Raw genomic sequence first — 22,267 nt, forward strand, 5'->3', positions numbered from 1 at the left:
AGAGTTAGAGTAATTTTTCATGATATATGAGTGATTGTTGAGTGATTTTTTAGAGTTATCGAACAGCAGAAAGACGATGTTTGTCAAATTGTTCTCTTGTGTTAGACAAAAAAAGTCTTATATGTTACGTTGTATTGAAATGAAATAGTTCTGTGAGTAAATTGGTATAGAATAACAATGAATAACCGGTGAAACTGGATCGATATATTGTCCAGAGGTGAAATTACACAGAACTGGTTAATACATTTCATGAGGCAATGATACATTGGTAGATAGCAGTTTCGATGATTCGGTTTGCATATATGGAATAGCTGTTCATTATTCCGCAACGAAACATTGACTTATTCAGTTGTTTATACTGAGCGTACAAGTGATCTTTGAGCACAAATTTCTGATCCAGATGAGAAGGTTAATATGTATGAATACGAAGATGCATATGAAAATTCATATCTTTATCAAAATGGTATGGCAAAACAGGTTTCGTTTCAACGCGCCGAGAAATTGTCCATCAAAACGCGATATAGTATGCAAACGAAATGTGCATATGTAATAATGTGTCTGTTTTTTGGTTTTGTTTCGCTGTTTGTGTTTTATTGTTTACGTTATTGAACTGGGCGTAAGGTTCAAAATTTGATTTCCAAAAATATGCGCTTTTTAGTTTTTGTTATTTTGATTGATTTATACATAACAATGTATGCATCCAACCCCCATCATCATCATTGGTCTAATATCATACAGGTGCTTCAGTAATCTGCAGAGCAACATGAATGCAGAACAAGATCTTACAAAAACGATGTTTCTCAGGTTCAGAATGCAGCCTGATGCAATGGATATACACACGTTGAGACGAAGCCTTCGTGGGTATGGAGACACACTTTGTGATGGTTTTATCAGATATACAATACGGGAGAGATTGAGAAAACGTTCAAGGACAGATTTGACTAAGGTTTACGAGTTTACCACTTCTTGCATCATCGGATGTATCATGTTTTACTGCTAAACACCTGATTAATAGGTAGTCTGGCGGGTGCAGCTTTGTCGCACTCATTCCCTAACCCTTGCGTCATGGATGTTTGTCATTCCTTTTTTATGATGCGAAATGTGAAGGAGGTGAGTGAGGAGGTTTGTGTTTTTTTTTTACTTAAGTCGCTATTAATTACCACACGCTATGCGTCAAGTGAATAATTTTGACACCTTAAAGCTGTGCGTGGAATGAACGACAGGATGGGAGTGATTTGAGTTCGCTTCAAGCAAGCCAAAGATCGTTTGAAGATGAAGATGTGTCTGAAGTGATTTTAACAAATGAATAAAGCATATAGAAACGTAGCTTAGCGATTGATAGACGTTCTAGAAAGAAAGAACCTTTCTCTAATGCATGATTTCCGGAGTACCATCGATACAGGTTAAAAATATCTTGTTCATAAAACCAAACAATGTTTAGCAACGCTGTAACGGGAACAAGAAAAACTGATACAAAATACAATTTTGCTACCAAATACACTGAAACACAGAAACTTTATGTAATATGTATGTAACAGTTGTTTAAAATAATTTTATCAAGTAAAATTAATTTCGTTGGACGCTACGAAAATGTAGTTGTTGCTATGCAAGTAAAAATTCCAAACTGTGAGCAATGATCGTTTTCTACATTCTGCGGTATCTTGATATATATGTACATGAGAAACCATCTTAAAATGTAAGTGCAAATGATTCCAATGATCGCACAGCAAATGATATAAGTAAAACGGGAAGACTAATAACCCAGCACCAATCGTGGTTCGCGATAGTAACCGGCGAACACAACAACCCTACCATTATCAGAGGAGACAACGTACCCTCGCGTACTGTAAGCCGTAGTTAGGCAAATTGCAACATCGTAGCTCCACAAAATGCAAATTATCATGCGCATGAATCCAGATTTTGATTATTTTTTTGTTCCTTCACGGTAGGCGATACGATACAAGCAATTCGGGTTTGCCTGAACGTCGCAAATCGAGTAACACGAAAATTGTAAAAAAGAGCGTAAATGTGCTGCAAGGCATGAGCGAAACCAGTTGCCAAGTGGAAAAAAATTTAATTTGATTTTCATCATCGTTATTTAAGTGATCGCGGTCCTTCTAGCTTAACGTGCCGCGATAAAGAAACTCTCACAAAATGGACAAAACTCTGGCAGTAGTAGTTGAAAGCGCGGAGATGAAAATGGTCAAACGTTGGGATGAACATTAAATGGGTTGGGTAAATTGCTTTTAATCGAAAATTACTTTCATCAGATTTTCACGTAATTTTTGAGTCAATAACGAGTACCACGAAGAAGAATACGGGTCTTGACATGGGCAAAATAAGTTATCCAGCTATCTGGTACACGGAATGCAACCCAACAATTTGGCTGCAATCATCCTTACAATTTTACGTTGCGTGTACAGTGTCAGAGTTTGTAGTAAACATTTTCTTTTTCACGAGATTTCGTTTCGAAAGCCTTAATGTTTGAACGAATAATGTTGAACATTTAAAGAATTGTACTGCAAGCAATCTCAGTAATTTCACTTAATGATATTTGCCGATATACTGTTATTTAACTTCAATTTATTTGGGCGAAATACGATTCTCTATCGTGTAAGCTAGAATAGACTTTGCTTTGTTCTTCGATTTGACATGTTCAGATATCTGCCAGATATCAGGTTTCATACATCGATAAAATAGTAATCATCATTCAGACCATCTTCAGATACAGAAAGCCTGCCATAGAGTCATTAACATTAGTCTTCTTCATGGCTTATCGACCTCTAAGGTCACGCCTGGCATTTCTGGCTTACGAGACTTATGTTTACCACATAGCCGGATAGTCAGTCCTTGATACGGGGCGACGGTCTGGATGGGATTGGATTCTCGTTCCTGTCGTGTGGAACCGGAATCGTTTATCTCATACACCACCGGGCCGCCCCTACCATTAGTACATGTATCAAATATCTTATGAATTGCCAACCACGTGCAATTATAAGATATAACATTATGTCATATTTCAGATTAACAAGAAATTCCAAATTTTTGAAGGGTTTACTTCATGTTCTGTGTCTTCTGTTCAACGAAGTGCTTAAGAGAGTGCCATCCGTGACATGGGGATCTATGTCTAAGCGTTGATAGCATAGCCATAATTGATCTCCAGTTCGTATGATAAAAGTTCAAAGAGTTCTCAGAAAATGCTGAAGAAGGCAACACCTTCATATGAAGTGTGCTTTAATGTCCGATGTATGTGGAGGTCATTACACAGATGAGCCGATCAAAAATTAAAAGAGGTAAACCGCAACGTTATGACATTCAGACCATTGCTCCTTATTTGGTAGCACAAAATATTCTTATCTGCGAGAAAAGTCATTACGTCATAGATAGTAATAATAATAAGTATGTAGTATGATAGTAGTATAAGCAAAATAGTATGATAGTATGCTTTATGTACAATACTATATTATGTACTTTATGTACTACTTGCAACCAACTCACATTGAGATCATGCAATACACTCAGCTGCACATGAATTTGTAAGGACCTTTTTAGTCCTTTATTAGAATCACAGTGCCTGTAGAGCAAGGTGCTAAGTCTTCAACTGCGTTACCCCGATTGTGTTGAAACGACTGGCATAAGAGTCGGAACAAACACATGAAGAAACACTCAACAACCATGATGCTAATTCCTGCTGAAAACAATAACCGCAAAATCGTTGCAGTGCACATAAGTGAGAATATAAGGGATTTTAAATCAAACTTTAGATTATAATAACAGAATTTATTGTGCAACGCGTGGTACATTACCATTTTTTCGAAAATATGGATCTTCTGGATCCTACAGTATAGCACATTAAACAGAACATGTTTATCATATGAACTGGTATGATTTAAATAATGACTTATGTATATAGAGTATAGTTTTATATTTAATAAATTGTTAAGAAGCTACAAAATATTTAAATGGTCGTAGGTTATTTAATTATTAATAGTAACTAACGAACGAATATTTTTAGTTTAAAAAATATTTGAAGAAGAATAACAATACGAAACTGTTGGAAGTAATGCATATTGATTTTGACTTGGAAATATGTAAAGGCAGAATGGATTGCATATCCATCACGGTATGATAGGAATACATCGTCAGCTCTTAAATTAAGCTTTGTTTTATTTTTTTTACTCCCGTTCAACCCTGTACGGTAATCCATGGACGGAGCGGTACACATATGATGCGTGCGATTGAAATATGTATCATAAGCTGCCCATCGGTTCTATTTCGTCATTCACACTTGTTGCGCTCATCGACGATTTCAATCCAAAGTGGCGGAAGTAGCGTCAGCCACTACCGACAGTTGGCTGCACCAACACCTTATGGTACCTCCGTATTAGCCTAGTAATGTGCCGCAGAATTAGAATGTGGCGATTCTTTCGTTCTCTCAACGGTGCACAGTAAATATACAAACCATCCATCGCCAGCACCGACAGATAGAGCGATCGATGTGCGATCGATGGTAGAGTATACCAAACAAATACAGGCTAGTATATGGCCACCGTACAATGTTTGCTGACTGGCGGGTGGAACACGATGAGTAAATGCAAACAGCGTCCCTCGAGAAACATCTTCCACACATGAAGCACTGCTTGGTTTTACAAGAGTGATGAAAATGATTAGTGTGAGAACAAAAGGATTGAATGCCGCACATTGCTCTGTGCATTTTGCAGTTTCCTCCCTGCCCGATCGCCGCTCTGATACGAATGGCTAGAGCTGTACCGTTTGGAAGTATGTATGCTTGAGTATGTTTATCTTGAGAAATATTTTTGTTTGTTTTTTCATCAATTTTCACCTCGCTGCTTCATATGTTGCTCGTGCTGAAGCGAGCACACTCGTATTAGATCATTCTTTATCATTCATCCAGCATAGCTCTAGCATTGTCTGTGTGTGGCTTACAGGAATCGGAATATTCAACCAATTCTGGTTCGTAGTGATGGTATACAGAACCGTACGATCATTAAGTCGGCTGTTATTGAAAGGTGTGAAGTGATTGAATGATGAATTTCATGTTTGTTATGTACGATTGAAGTTTATGTTACCTTAAGAGTTTTAAAAGATGTGGTTAACGGGCGCGTCCTCGCGAATCGAATATCATAGGATTGATTCATTAGCATCGATTAATTTAAATGGCCAAAACGAAAGACAATTTGCTATTAAAGGTAGCATACAATCGAATTAACCAACAGTTTTAGTATTACAGTTGAGATGCAATTATATCTTGGTTCACCATCGTGATACAAAGTAGTTTCCTTCATAAATTTTATACCACGTAAATTGTTCAATATGTGCAGGGCAGAAATTGTTACCATGATGCTAAACATTAGCTATCAAAAAACGTAAAATGCTACTCACTTTGTCCGATATGCACACGTTTCATCCATGGATAGATGTGAGGTGGAGGTCCTCCTTTCTTGCCACCATTTCCACCGCCTCCTTGAGAACTGCCTCCTTCCGTGCCACTATCATCATCGCTAGCGTCTGATTCATCCTCCGGGCTACCCAGTGGCAGGTTCACTTGGTTTCGATTGCTAATGTTGCTGGTATTGTTGTTCGTGTTGCTCGAACTCACGGCCGTGGATGGATTGCCAGATTTTAGTGATCGGGTTACACTTTCTACCACCGAGCCTGGTGACAGTTTTGGCGAAATCTCGGTCCTACCACTATTGCCATCATTTGTGCCATTGCCATTGCCTCCTCCACCAGCCGTACTCAAATCCTGAGGACTTGTGGTGCTATTGTTATTGTTGTTATTAACTACATTTGTACCTGTACTAGGACCATCACTGGCATATTTACAACTTTGCGAACTAAGGGCGGACTGTTGTTGTTGCTGCTGCTGCTGCTGTTGCTGTTGCTGTGAGAGGAGGAATTTTTGTGGTTGTAACTGTGTGTAATCGACCATGTCGCTAGGCTGATGTCCACCACCTACAGGGCCTGCACTAGCACTGTTTACGCTGGTTGCTCCGGCCCCGGCGAGCGGGTTGTACGTCTGAGGGCTGTAGTGAGCTTGGTGTGGCGTGCCGGGATAAATATTTGGAGTGTATGCCGAGGGTGGGAAGTATCCATCACTTTGACCACCTTGACTTCCAGCCGTATTCGGTGAGCTATTTGTGTTTTGTGCGTTGTTAGGATAGCAGGAGGCAATCGAGTTAACGAACTGATAGGAAGACATCACAAAATTGTTGGCATCCATGTTTGTGCAGTTTAATTGTCTCCGTACGTAATCAGTAAAATCTGAAAAAAACTGAAAAAAGAAGAAATACAAATTACAATTATAATATTTGTTTTTGAAATTGTTGTTGTTTAAGATAAAATATTGAAATTGTTTAAGTGCCATTTAAGTTGAGTTGCTATGTAGTGAAATCTATATATATAAAATTCTCGTGTCGCGGTGTTAGTGTGCAAACTCCTCTTAAACGGCTGAACCGATTTGTATGAAATTTGCGCTGAACGTTCGTTAGGTATGAGAATAGGTTTACCGCTATTTTTCGTTTCGCTAGGTGGCCTCTGGCCAATATTATGAGTTCTTTTCTGTGTTTCCTACGGGAGTTATCAAGTAGGCATAGCCATTTTTTCAACACGAATAATGTTGAACACTACTGAGACGAAAAGCTTCTAACGAACAAATCAATCAAAGTAGGTACACATGACGATTTATTTGTGTACTTTTATTCATTAAAGCGTAAAGTGAGTGATAAATAAATAAAAAGCAAATGTGTGAATAATTTAAAAATGCTATTTAGTGATTTGCGGCTCGGTGGTACATGTGGAATCGGTGGCTTCCACGGAAGGACCTGGTGTTAAATCCCAATCGACAAGGAAAGTCAGAAATGCATCTTGAAGCAGCAGAAAAGAAGGAGAGACACAAAAGAAGAAGAAAAATTCCTTTGATTGGGAATATCATTTGGATTAAGAATGGCAATAATTTCAGAATTTTCGAATAATCAACGATATTCTCTAATCGACGCTCTAATAATACCACACGAATCAAGGTTGAACACTCAAAATGTTTGCTTTAATTACAAAAGGCATGTTTTAGGGCAAAGCCAGGTTTGCCGGGTAAGCTTGTAGTATGTATAATTTTAGTTTAATCATTAACAAACAGTTTGGCTCCAAAGGACTAAACAATGAACATTAAGTATTGTTAAGAAATATGCATTAAATTTAGTGTTAATAACACGATCATCAAACTGTTGATCGTAAATGAAATTTGCACAAAAGCACATGAGCCTTTTGAAACTTAAGACTCGCCTACTCATCCTGCAAACCAGTTAGTCGAACAAAGTGCTACTGAAAAACAAATCACGCAACCAACATAAATTATAAAGGATGCAGCTTGCAGATTCCAGTTTCACGGTTAAGGTTTTTACCATGTCTTTAATGATGGCGACAACGTTAACAGAGGTAAGTTGTAGTGATGGTACTGGGAAGAAAAAACGCACCATCCACAAGAAAAATGTAGGTTGTTGAGTCGATGGACGCCACGAAGATTGCAGTGTGCTGCCGCAACCAACAATACCACAAACAGCAGGAAAAGCAAAATGAAAAGTTTCCAGAGGAACCCTGCAATTTCGAGTCAATGAACAATTTAACCCTTTGGCAGTATCACCGATCGCAGAATCTGACAGTAAGGCAAATGCGTTCAATGGATTTTGCCGTTGGTAGGCATATCGCTGCGAAATACCAAATTGGTTGAATGTTTCCTTTTTTCTTGCCAAGCATGGCCAAACCAGCAAAACACGAAACAAAACATATAAAACGTCTCATAGCAGCTCGCGGTAAGAGTCACTTCTGCTCTGAAAGGAATGGTACGGCAAAGATGAAAACGGCACATCATGAGAACAAGAAACGAAATTTAGCAGAATTCAACAAAGCCGTCTGGAAAAGGTTGCAAACTGGAAGCAGAGCAAAGCCAAAATGCCGATAAAAAAGTGGTTCAAAATGGCTCTCCACTTCAAAGGTCCTGTTTTTAGCTGCACGGTTGCGGCAAAAGCTCCAGCTATACATACTTATATGCACGAGATACATAGCAGTGGTGATGATACTTCAACATTTGTGTGTTGCTCGTTTAAATGGAACGAAGCGTAATTAAATGAAACGAATGAATAAGATTTTGTATTTTCGCAGCGCGTATGATATTTCAGCTGCTCATGCATTATCAATAGTCTAACAATCGATTTCAGATATGAAAATAATGCAATAAGTTAAACGGTAAAATTGTACCATTGGTCGGAGATCGGAATTTACAATACGGTTCAAAATTGCTATCACAATATATAAGCAGTCACCGTCAACTCTTCCTGTTTCTTTTTTTGGGTTTAACAACCTTCCAGGTTGTTTGTCTCACAAGACATTATTGGCTTATTTTTACCGCATATTCACATGTATAGTAAGTATGGGCTTCTTAAACTACTGTCCAACTGTTAGCACTACTCGTGTCATGTAACGCATTTCGCCGTTATCATTAATTCAAAATCATTAATTGGTTTTAGACATATTCCTGTGACATAGCTGTTTTGCAATAACGTTATCTTCGATTTCATCACATATTATTGAGAATGCTGTGATATTTTAGAAAATGTGAATGCAGAGTTGCGAAACACTATTACTTGTAACAGAAAGATCGCATGTTCTTTTGATATACTGGGTTGCAAGATTAGAATGTTGTAATGTATTTAACGGTTTGCACATTTCTAATTTTTTTGCTACGTTAGAGCAGGATAGTCAGTCCATGCTACGGGGGATGGTCCGGATGGGATTTGGACCCGGTCCTGCCGTGTGGACGGGCGTCGTTTATCACATGCACCACCGGGCCGCCCTAATTTCTAAAATGTATAACTAGTGAATTAATAGCAATACGCCGTTCCTTATGAATAAAAAAAAACTAATCAATTAAGTATCAAAATGAAATTTAAACGTATTGTTGAATGTGTATAATTGGATTGAAAACGCAAGGTGCGAACGCTTGCTAGGCGCTAAATACACAAACATTTATATGTTAAATGATTTGCGTTGTAATTCTTGTTCAATTTTCTATTTCGCTACAATGTATCTCTAGATGTCCGAAACCGAAATAACGAAAACAAAGTATATTGCTTTTTTTGTCTAACCTACCATGACTTTAATAAGAGACTTAGCCGACAAGATTCTGCGCGACCATCAAATTGGAACAGAAGAGAGCCAAGCAGATGCAGCAGAGCGCGTAGCGTATTTACACTCAAATCTATTTTTAAAATATCAACAAAATCCACACAGTGTAAAAACCCTAGAAGCAAAACGACTATGTTCTAGTTTAACCTGTGCTAGCTGCATCTATTTAGAAGATCCATATAAATTTACGCTGCGGGGCGGCCCGGTGGTGCATGTGATAAACGGCGCCAGTCCACACGGCCGGACCGGGTTCAAATCCCATCCGGACCGTCCCCCCGTAGCAAGGACTGACTATTCGGCTACGTGGTAAAATAAGTCTAGTAAGCCAGAAATGGCCGGCGTGACCTGTAAGGTCGTTAAGCCAAGAAGAAGATATAAATTTACGCTGCTATTTGGATCAGTCTCATATCTATTATTTGTGATGGTTTTCAGAATGACTAAGGATCGAAGTTAAAATTTCCCATAAATCGAGCAGGCAAAAAAGAGATACCTACTTACAAACATTTTGCGGACTTATAACTTTGCAAAGCAAACCAGTATCCTTAGTCATCGCATGTACGAATCAAGCATTGTTTCAAGAGAACCAAAAAGTTTATCCCAATAATACCTAAGATTGGGTACTGAATATTGCGTGCGGCAAATTCGCTGCGATTTCTTTTGTGTAATGGTAGATATGATGCACTCCTTTCCATTTATGCATTTCAAGGACTTCTTCTACTATTATATCCTTCTTGCTGTTCTACTGCCATGGACAGAGCACCTTTAGGTGCTATCATATCTTCGTCTTTCAAGCGAGCTCTTCTTCGCATTTATCGAAGGAATTGATTTTAGTTCTTTTTTTTAATCATTTGCCGGTAATAGCACGAAACTATTAATTCAAAGGCAGCATACTCCATCACGAAATAGCTGTGCATAAGGATTGCACTTGAATTATACTGGAAGGTATGAGTAGCTGGCAGTTTGTATAAGTGCTGGCTATTATCACATAATCATTATGTCATGATCGCCTGGAAGCTACCTTTCAAGTGTGTTTTACCATAGATTGGTAATAAACGGTTGTATAAAGGAAAACCGCCCTCATGAAGTATTTTTTTTCAGGCACAACTATGGCTCGCCGACGGAACGCTCCGACTGCTCGGCTTCGGAAGTTTTCGGAGCGCAAACTTTGGAAAATCGTTCTTTTTTACTATTCCCGGATCGTATTAAAGTAAATGTGCACCCAAGGTTACAAGAAATTATAGACTCCGCAAGACGAAGGTTCGAGGGAATCAGGAGAGTGATGATGGACACTACTATAAATGGGTATGGTTTTGATAACGATTGAAGCAATGATGGTATCATAATAACTCAATCTGTTGCCGGTAAGTTACATTCCAGGTAATGGTCAATGCTTCTGATTCACGTCCGGTGTGAGGCTAGAACGGGTGTTAGTCAAATCGTTCTACTGAAATGACTAGTTTCTCTTGCTGAGCGGCGTTAGTGGTCGATCGTTGAATGAGAAATAGGATAATTGTTTTGCCTTCGCATAACGGCAATTATTACCTTACTCCCTCCAGGGGCACAAAACGCGGGCGTTTGTTTTGTGGTACCAGGAGGTTCATGGATTATGCTGTTTATTTAAATCGGTTATTATCCGCACGGTATATTGTTTATTATGCATAGTGTTAATAGACTCAGAACGATAAACTCTACAGCTTTTTTAATCTTCTATATAACTGATAAAATATGTAAATTGTATATATAAGAACCATTTTTCACGGTTCTATTCTACGTGAAAAACATCCAAAATCATGTTTGTAAAGATTTTGTGAGAGAGCTTACGATGCACTAGCCTTTATAATGGCATCGTTACATTTTTAGAGAACATAAAACTACCAAGTTCTTGTAGTCTTTAAAAACCGCCGTGATTTCCTGTATTAAAAATATGTTTAAAACTGACATGTAAAAGAAACACAACGAAACATGGGGCACCGACACCGACACCAAATGCAATACGGACTGATCTCAGTAGACCGCAAAAAGGACGTACTATCCGGCTACATGATCGGTTTGTCCTATAACATCGTCCGGTTAAGTAGAACTAACATATATATATATGCCGTATATATGCCGTATGTAGCTAGCCGCTTATATAGCCGGTGAACAAACAGCTCGTCATGTATAAAGCACACGGTTTAAACTGTCTCTTATGCAAGAAAATTATGCAATTAAGAAAATTTCAGATGCCTACAGTAAACGTGTAGGACGGTAAATACGTTGTATGTTCGATTATGGTTAGGTTAATTAAGGTTAGAAAACTAAGTAACATTAAATTAAGCAAATAACAAAAGGCCAACTTATTGTAAATGTAATAAGTACTCTTGAAAAAGACACATAGTGGAGATTATGAAAATCACACTAGAGTGTTAGGAATAGATTTCTTTACAGGCCAAAACAGTGTTTGATATGTTTCCCTTGGGACTAACAATCACAATAAACCATTCTATCGCAGATTAACCCCTGCGCTCATATCCATTGCATATGGAATGTACCCAGCCCTTTTATTAATAATCCTGTACAAGTTTTAGAGAATGCAAGGAACAAATTTGCCCTAAAATGCTGTCGATGCAAACAAGATGCCTTTTGTTTGTGGTTAGTTAGTTAAAGGACAAGCAGTCATTCGTGTTCATTTCGTAGCAGTTGGGAGTTATCCCTTTCTCCTTGCATTTCGATGTATTTTAGGGAAACAACTCTATGCAACGTGATAGTTGGGTTTGCGTTTGGGAAAGGATCAAATGAATTCCACAGCAACACTCACTCTTTTCGGATCACTCAGGTTTTCCTGTAGACGATTTATATATGACGGGTTTTGTTACAACCTAACGATGGTGGTTGTATCAGTTGCAGCACGTAGAAGTATTTTCCGAATAACCGGTTAAATATCAAAACAGGTGTTTCATCACGAATCATACACAAAGAAGAGCAAACTAATTGAATGACTTCTAAAACTTATATTTAATCACATATCACATACTCACACACTGTGCACAAAAAGAAGCATCAACAAGTCTCGAATCAACTGTAACGGTATTTGTTGGGATTTAGGTTGTGTAGTTGATTATGAAACGCAAATTGTCAGCAGCAAATGGCAAGGGATTTATACATATCGATCATCCCTAGAACACACCGTTGTTTGTATCATGATGCAACGCTCAATAAACTTTGTTTGTCACTCATATTTTTTTAATTATTTCACTGTTTAAAATGGTAGGACACCTTGCGAATTGCAGTGCTGCAGAACGAGAATGATGTACGTTCTGTTGCTAATAACACTTTTACTAAACACCAATCGCACCACAGATTGTACACAATTTTACAGGTTTTAGTTTTCCATTATTGCGGTATTGACATTCGGAACACGTGTTACATGGATTAATGTCACCACTGTACGTTTGTACATACAAACTCATTTCATTTATATAAACTCGTTTGCTTTTTTGTTTCATTAACTTTTTTCCGTGCACAATTTACGATCAATGTTGCTATTTCACAATTGCTTCGTTGAAAATGGTTCCGCTGAATGTTTAGATACGCCGATGAAAGCAGTATTGAACGAAATGCTCATCAAATCAAAATAATCACCACACAGATTAAGACACGCAGTTGGTTAATCAACCATCGACCAGATCCATCGTTAACTACACGATCACCGCGACGAGTTTCACATTACGACCGAAAGTGTTGGAAACCCGGAATGAAGTGGTCGCTACAACACCATGCGCCGTTCGCGTATCTCCTTCGATTGCGTTCGAGGCGTACTGAGGATGCTGCTCACGACCAAACAAATATGGTAGTCTCTTACCAACACGCCATATTGCGTCTCTCTTGCTCTCATTTGTTGGGTATGAACGCGTGAGCACAGCATAGCAGTGAATATGTTTCGTCGATTCCACATGTTCCACAATCGAGCAACGTGCGTTTTTCGTCGAGAAAAGCGTATGGAGCGCAACAAAAGAGAGCCGAAAGAGACCTTTTTGTTCGATAAATGGGGTAGAATAAGCATAAGTGCGCTAGAGACAACACATTTCAAAACCCACCCCGTTTCCTTTAACAAACAAAACCATAAAAAACATCGTGCCCGCCCTGTTTTACGATACAAACCGATGTGGTCTCTTCCTCTCTAGCGTGGAGGGTGGACGATGAACAAAGACGACTATACTGTGGCCGTGCGCATGAGCTTTGCATAAATCGTAAATTACAGAACTTGCGTGGTTTCATCGAATCGTTGAAAAGTTGCCTCTTTGCTCTGGGAAGAAGGAAACAATGATTGACCTTTATGACAAACAGAAAGAGATGAGGAAGACTCAAGAGGCGAATTTGGTGCTCAGGCCTTCGCTACCAAAAACACTTTTTTGAATTCACTTTGCGTATGGGAATGCACTGGATGATGATCAGCAGCAACCAGAGAGCATTGTGGCTGCTTACAACCTGATACATCGGATGCTGGTGCAACATAAATTATCTTTTGAATACTTCGCCAATACCTCGATGACATAATCGATTCGAAATGACTGTAATCTGTGGATTGAATAAATGTGTAAAACGCGAATGTCTTTAGGCCGTTTGCCAGGAAGCCAAATTAAGAGGTAAGAAGGAGCTCCTGTTAAGTGAGACAGGTCAGGAGATATTTGAATAAACTATGAATTAGTTTTTGCAAAACGTTTCTTTTGGCAGAAGGTTTTGGATTGCGTTTCAAATCTCGTAGACCAAACAACTTTTTCTTCAGTTAATTGTATGGAGCATTCTCCTCCATATTATAAGGGACTTCAGACGTTATACTGAAAAAATACAACTGCACAAATCAAGCAATATTTCGTTGGAGTTAAACTGTCATTCAATAAAATAATTACTCCAGATCTTAGAATTTTTCACATTCCAAGAAGTAAACCTGTATGACTTCTTGGTAAACATTGCCTGACCACTAAGGTGCAGCACTGTAAACACGCAGGCGCCTAATTTTTGTTTGCCCAAGTAATCGTCGCAGATTCGCGAATTTATGTTTGAGAGGATGTCACTTGACAAAGCCATCGCTGTGCTACTGCAAGTGGGCGTTGATTAAGATGAGGTCCACAATCCTGCAGTCATTTTTTCCATTTTTTCATTTTTTAACTACCCAACAACCAAGAACCAAGGGATGGAGAATAAACTGTTCGTTACCTTTCAAACATGGGGAGCTATCAATGAATCCGCAGTAACAGAACCGGTTTTTTGATGTATGAACAATGCACGCTCTGGGTGAAACCTGTAGGAATCCTTCTGGGCAAGGAAAGTGTTGATCAAATCCGCCGAGGACCTTGAGCGGATGGTAGACCGAAACGAAAGCTTTAACCCAGCAATCGCCTCACCCAGTAAATGGGAAACCGAAACGGCCATTAAAATTAATGCCTTCGATTCAGGCAAGCAAGGAACAGGAAGCTTTCGCACGTTCAGACACAACACTTTTGGAGTTGGCAAACTGGTGCAAATATTCTAATTTGCTAATGGGATGTGTTCCAAATGATACGCGCACTGGTTGTCTTTCCATCCTTTTGAAAGGGGTTCTTTTCCAGCAGGTATTTTGGTTCAGGGCCATCGACCACATTTGCTCATTATTGTTCATCTATTGTAAGCCTTAGACAAAGCACAGGGTCAACGTGGAATTTGGTTTGAAAACCTGTCATAGATAAACATAATTGATTCGCTCTGGTGTGGCACGATGAGACACTTGCCGGAGGATGCAAAGGACCTTTTTGATGACAGTTGTTAGTAACAAAAGATAGCTAGATAGTCTAGCACAGGTTGAACATATTTTTGTTGTATTCAGGAATGTAGTAGAACCTTATAGAATGGGACAACTGCTCATATTGTTCTACTTTATTTTTTGAACATTAATTCGTGAAGATTTGACAATTTTTTCATTGCATCTTGTGTAATTTTTTAAATAAATCATGACAGCGATAAAACGAGCTACATAGTTGTTTAATCTTTTATAGTTTGTAAGTTAATCGACCTACACATATGAAAGCAAAAATCAATACTGAAATTACAAACTATTTCGATACTTACTAAATAAAAAAACTTAAAAAAAGGATAGCCGAATCGAATAATAATATAAAATAAGTACAGTCAAAAGATAGTATGTGAATTACTGTGCATAGTCGACTCAATTGTACGCATCGTGCTATGAATAATAATCCAGTTTGGTACTGATTTTGTTTAAAAAGTAGGAACATCCTAAAGTATTGCTACTTTTTCTATCATCATAAAAATTCAAAAATGAATTTTGAGCCAGTTTGGTTGAGTAAAAATCTTACTGGACTCCTGTTGGTGGTTTGCAGTAGTTTGAACACGGGGAAGGTTTGAATCGGAATAGCAGCGACCTAAGAAAATGCGTACGCTGTAGTGAGAAAACTTCTCTAGCAGTGAGAAGGGAGCATTCGAGTAGTTGGTTCACATGCAGCCCGATAGATGACGGTAAAGTTCTACCTTTCCTTTTCAAATGTTGGATAAATGTTGTTTGGCTTATGTTTTTCGCGCACAAGTGTTTGCTGAAGGGTGAATCGAGAAGCGGCAAATTTGAACACACGAATTTCGCTTTCATTTGTTCATTTATCATTCGCGATTCCCGTTGATACAAAGGAATAACATGCTTTTACCCGAGTGCGAAACCCACCGAATGATTGTACGCATAGACTGCAGATGCGCCACGCAAGAGAACAAACAGTTTCTGAATGAAATTTTCTTGACATGTGAATTTGAGAACAGAAAAGGACGGAAAGCATGGTTGAAAGCAGAAATTCCATAACCAGGGTGCATGGAAAGTCAATAAATGTTGTTAGATGTCATGTTTCCATCAAGACTGATTGTTTTTCACTATCAAATACCGCTTCGAACTAGACACATTTCAGTTTCACGCGAGAAGTTTTCCTTCACTTGTTACCATTTCCAATGCTCACGTATTTCGTTTACGTTAGAAGCTGTGAGCATTCTTAAACAACAAACCTTCCGTGAACATACGGGCGTTTCGGCTGCACAGATGTATGCTTTCAGTTGAATGAATTCGTGTTGTCTGTCGGCCACGAGTAACAAGGGCTGGGAAAAAAGTATGCAAGAACATTGGTGGGCAAAGAAGAAGTTTCCTAGACCTACGGTGAAAATTCATTAATCAACCTTCTCTAAAAACAAACGGCTTCGAGTTGATGCAACATGGTACCGGTTTGTTTATTTGTGTCAAAGCTGCCAGTTCTTGGAGGATGTTGTTTTTGCATGGAGCGCTCTTTGAAAGAATCGGAAAAATCTTTATGATTGATTCGGAAGAATCGTTTGAGGATTTCCACAAAGTAAAGGCGTTTGTATGCATGAAGACATTTTTGATCGTTGTAATGGTGTTTTATTTATCAAATACAAAAATGGAAACAAACTTTAAGCTCTTGCCTTACAGGAATGGAAAAGGTTCGTAACCATGATAGTTTTTTATCAATTTATATAAAAAAAGAATAATCTAGAAGCGTATAATTGATGTACAAATCGATCAATATGTAAAAAAAACTATTGTTTTATAAGTTTTATCCTGCATCTAGAAATTCCCTTCAAAGTTCAGATATTATTTTATTATTTATCATATAATTAAGACGTTATTTCACTAATCGTTCTATCTCTTTTGAAATAGCACCATTTTCACACGCATTTTCCCATTACCCTCTAAAGTTGCGTATTCTCGGGGCTGTTATAACGTTGCTTTGAACGTTCATAAAAACAGAATAATATCACAATGTAATTCGAATCATTTAGAAGCCTAGTCGATAAGGATAAGTATCAAAAACCACGCACAGTAAATCGAAATGGGGTATGTATGTGGATACATATCTAAAATGAGCACACCAAAAATGAAACTCAACGAGCTAGATGAGTATTGTGTTTCTTTTAACGATGCAACCGAAAACACGCCATTTTAACAAATGGATTGAGAAGCGGGAAGACCATCCTTTACCCATGTCGTCACTTCAAAAGGATCGCAATACTCAACACCAGTGGTTAAAAATTGAAAAATTTTAATGACCGTGAACTTAAAACTAAATGCGATTCTTATCTGGTCGTATTCATTTTCGTCAGAATGTGAAGATCAGCCGTATGCAAACCCTCGCCTTTGCTTACTCTGCATAACATCATAAGGAACGCGAAACGTGTCAGCGAATAAGATTACAGTGTAGCAAAAAATCAGCTCATGCTTTTTATTTTTTGTTAATCATCGCTTTTTAAATTTATATCAAAGCTTCTGAAACAGTGTTATGATCCACCAAAACCGCCCCGATCTTCCCTTGCATACACTATCAAACAGAAACAGATAGCGGCGGCGCGTCGGTCAAATAAAACGCGACGCACGATTCGCCAACGTTAAAACAACACACGAAAAAATCTAATTAATTTTATCCTTGGTGTAGCATTTATATTGCTTGAAGTAGCCTCGTATTTTTTCCCGGTTGTTTCTGTTTCATCCTCCGGTCTTTGTTTTCAAATCAAGAAGATTATATTACGCTTCTGGAGGGTGAACGATAACTGACCCGGTGCAGATCAGGCTTCACAGTCCACCATGATAAACATGCGATAGCTTTTGAAACAAGTCTTCAATCTGTATATTCTGCATTCATTCGAGCTTGGGCATCTTGAGAAGCTGCAGCAAAATCAACGGGCGCATGTTTCGTCTACACCGGAACGAAGTTTTTTTTTTCTATACCGAGTCGGCAATCGTACATACGAACATTTGCTAACGAAAATGAGATCAAGTCACGGGAAGGAAACAGTAAGCAGATAAAGCTTTAATTTTTATCATAAATAAAACAGGCGAGGTAAAATCAGCCCCAAAACGTCAAAGCATAGCTTAAAAGGTCATAAATTTTCTTTCCGTTTGACACCAAATACTGACTGAGTCGACACGATCGAGCCACACCACTCTAGCTTCTAAAAGCGTCGTTTAACGTCTCCAGCGGGCACGGTAAAGTCGACGCCGAAAGTTCTCATATAAATTTGAGTTTGAGTTGTTACTCAGGATGCCCGTTGTCTTCGGATCGTTTCGTTGACACTGGTTTGGTTTATGTGGGGTTTTGTTTTTCACGTTTCTCTCTACCGCTAGAGGTTTGAGACACCGTATATGTGTGTTCCTCTTTCCCATGTAGCAGAAAGGAAATGCTTGGAACGCTATAAATTAAATATTAACTAATTTTTAACCTAATAAATTATGCAGAGAAGAGCGTGGGGCGTAAACTGCTCTTTTCTATATTATTTCAACGTCCAAAACCGCACAACGTGGCTTTATGGTAGAATATTTCCACTGCGGACGTCCTTTTATAAACTAAGCGTGTGCATAGTTTTAGCGGCGCTTTGTGTAAGATATGGTGCACGAAGCAAAACACAACCTAACATTTGTGGCAATGGCAAATGGGTGAGTACGATTAGATACCACATGAATAGCTTAAAGTTTTGTGCTACTTGAAGGCTAGTCCCCCACATAAAACAAAACAAAAAAAAAGCAACGAAAAAGCCAACCCCTTCAGAATCATCAAACACCAGGAACTAGTAACTATAGGCGAATCGTCTATCAGAATCAGCTCAGCTCGATCACGAATCGAAAATGAAGAAATAAATTATAAATTTCAACAAATTATTGTAATTTATTAGAGCGCAGGTTGTCCTCACTCAGTCATTCGCAGCAGCTCTATAAAAGAGGCGTACGATGCGGACGGAAACGATGCAATGGAGAGGTATGTTTTGGGTTCTTTATGGTTCAGTGATTCCAAAACCGGCACACCAAACTTGTAATGCACGGTAGTAGGAGCACGGCAATTCACAACCTTTTGGATCTGATATGTGCGTTCTGGTCCCCTTTCTTCTCAACCATTGCTTGAATGATCGCTAGGTGATGGATAACGAGTAGTTTATGGGTTTGTTTTGGTTCGTCTTTCAACACCATTAATACTGATAAACCAAAGAACAAGTCGCACGCAACACCGGTAGGATGAAACAATTACTTACCTGCGATATTGTTTGTTGTAAATATAATAAAATTTTCTCTTAGTAGCGAATCTGCTCGGTTTCAATTAAGCTCATAGAACGTTCGACACAAAGCGTACGAAGGGATCATTTGCTCATTTTATCTGCAGGTTACATTCGATAGTAGGTTTGTACATAGGGAAGATATATTTCCGTGTACGAAAGGCTATTTTTGTTTATTTGCTATACCACAGCAACACTGGTTTCATTATAACCATTATTTAACCTACAACAGTTAAATAGACTTGTGTGTTGATCACATTATCTTTATTATCCTAGCCGATGTAACGTCTTTCGGTCTGGTCATGTGTAGTGAAAAGTGCCCAACAATCAGGTATGGACGACATTTATCGCTTTTGATCATAAACGATTCTGTATTAAACGAATAATTAATAAAATGATGTTAGAAATTGTTTTTAAAAATCGTTATTGATTTTCTAAAAATTAATCAAATTTAAATCACTGTTCTCTTCCGTTTCTAATTTTAGAGAGTTGTATAAAATAATAAACACAAATATTTTTAAATAATATTTTTCTTATGAAGTGAACTTATGATTCAAATAAAGATTGTTGTATTAGACTGTATCTTATTAATTAACAGTCTTAATCAAAATTATTTTTCGTTTTTCAAGTTACTAAGATATTTATAACAGATGTTAATATTGCGATGTTTGTACATACGCTGTACAGATAACTCTTGCAATATAGTTTATAAAGTGGTTGTAATTTGATTATAAAATTTAAAGCAGTGATTAGCAAGGCATGTCCGCGGGCCAAGGGCGGCCCGCGTCAGCAATCAATCCGGCCCGCGAAAGGATTTGGTTGATTTTAAAGATGGGAAGAACTGTTCGTTACAAAACAATGAACATCTTTAAGTATGACATACATCGACAGTTACAGCTTAACTTACACGGACAGTTACAGCAAAGTCCAGTCCAGCAAAGTACAGTCCAGTTAGAAGTAATTGGTTTTGGCTAAACCAACACATTCAAAAAAAAAAAAATTAACTAGTTAAATCCCATAATTTTCTATCAACGGCCATCCCATGAACCTTACGGTAATCTAAAATCATTTTCTAAAAGCTATATTTTAATATTTGACAGCACTTATAAATGTGAAAAAAAACATTTTCAAAAATTAAGTTTATAAAATCTGATTACAAATTTTTATAAACTAATGACTATTTTCAATCAATTTTAATGATAGGCTGTAAAAATATTGAAGCTTGCTTAGATGATATAAATGCTGCAAAAACAATACCATCAAACGCATTGATATTATTTACCAATAATTTCTGATATAGTGGATGATGATGAGTGGAATTTACCTAGATCGGTTGATTTAGGAACTATTCTCGATCGTATTCATGAGATTTCTTGCACCTTTTCACGTTTCTCCGATTACTTTTTTTTATTCAGTTAGAACGGCCTGGCATTTCTCCGATTACTTGAAGTATTCCAATTCAATTTTATTCAGCACTTAAACAGCAGTAACGAATTTTAAAAAAGTTTTAACAATGTTTTGCCTAACTTTATTTAATCGCGGAAAAAGTGTAACCGCACCGCAAAACGTAGCATTATTGCGGAATACCGCAACAATTCCCAGTATTTTTCAAGCAACAAATTGATGAAAAATAGCATACTATCAATTGATAACAAATAAGTACATGTAAAAAGCTATAAAGTATGATTGTTTATAACGATAAACAATAAACCCAATAGACATCTAAACTTAACGGTCAAACCTTAACCGTACGATGTCGCTAAGAAAGAGGTAAACTGAAATTTCGTGTTGTCGTTACTTTGTAGCTGTCTTGTACCCAGAAATAACAAATCCAGTGTATCTCCAAACAATCATGCCTGCCCGCCCAGAAACACATGTAAGAGGTACAAACAAACAAAACTACCTTTTTACCAGACTAAAAGGCATCAGCTTACCTTAGTTGGTTGAAAATCACTATCCATTATACAGGCTTTTTTAGCTATGGATTAATATGCCAAACTTATGCCTGGAAGTACAGGTGTAAAATACGTGCATTGGGCGTTCATACTTGAAATAGGTAAAAAAGCACAGGCGTCAAAATACGAGAAATCTGTCCCTGAAAAGAGTAAGGCTACCAAAACAAGAAATGATGAGTAAAGATTTTTGAATCAACTGCGAGATGAGAGCTTGCAAACGTATTGTTTATAATCCTTTGAAAGGTGTTCTTGAGCGATAGCGACAGCAACGCTCTTGTGCACTGTCTTAGCCTTGGTGACGAAGCCGGTATCATTTATTACTGATAATTGATGATTACCTGTCGGTGTAATCGTGTCCCGTGAATGGAAATCCATTAGAAAACATGGTGAAGCACTGGCTAGTGTTCCATGGACAAGGTTATGAAATCATCATTGGATTTAAAATGCTTTGCCCTGGTCGTCCGGAGAGATGCGAATGAACAAATAGGATGCAATCTGCCGGCGCCTGTTGCATGCCAGCGCATAGTGTGGCGTACATGATTAATGAATGGAATTTTTGGAGGGTCTTAATGTAAAAAGGTTGAAACCCGTGGGGCTTAATTCTCCAAACCCGGCATCATTGTAGAGGTAACTTATTGATGACGGTACTGGACACTGCAACCCACTGCAGTGCTGATGCACACCAGAACTAAAGCCAGTGAACTTGGACTTTGCATTACATCTGTCGTTCTCTATGTGCAAAACTGAACCATTCAATACGTATCTGAGCAGATATCGGAGAGATAAATGATGTGTTGTAACCGTTACTCGCGTGCTTTTCGTGTACCTCTCGTTGATACCTTCCCGGGCACGATCGCTACCACGGTAGACGATTCGTCCCAAATTCGGGAACAATTGTTCCAACTTTCTGTCACACTATTTTAATTTATGACTATTTATTTAGTTCATTGCCTGCACTTTTCCACAGGAAATTTTTGCGAAAATTCTGTCCGATTCTTTTCCCCGGGGCGGGTGATGTTTCGCTTTCACTTGTGAGGCGCTAT

General features: G+C 38.2%; 1 protein-coding gene across 2 annotated transcripts in view; it reads right to left on the minus strand.

Moving 5' to 3' along the window:
• Positions 1-22,267, minus strand: part of LOC125762557 (homeotic protein Sex combs reduced) — a 62,294-nt gene that overhangs the window by 13,019 nt on the left and 27,008 nt on the right. The window contains exons 1-2 of one of the 2 annotated variants that reach the window (XM_049424760.1): positions 11,999-13,005; positions 5,404-6,295 (exon numbers count right to left, since the gene is read on the minus strand). In XM_049424760.1, the coding sequence (XP_049280717.1) occupies positions 5,404-6,244 (841 nt within the window). In that variant the 5' untranslated portion in view covers positions 6,245-6,295; positions 11,999-13,005. Of the gene's footprint in view, positions 1-5,403; positions 6,296-11,998; positions 13,006-22,267 lie in introns of those variants that run through there. The other variant, XM_049424761.1, reaches the window with a different exon arrangement.

Source organism: Anopheles funestus, chromosome 2RL (genome assembly GCF_943734845.2).
Source record: "Anopheles funestus chromosome 2RL, idAnoFuneDA-416_04, whole genome shotgun sequence".
In the NCBI taxonomy this organism is placed as follows: Eukaryota; Metazoa; Arthropoda; class Insecta; order Diptera; family Culicidae; genus Anopheles; species Anopheles funestus.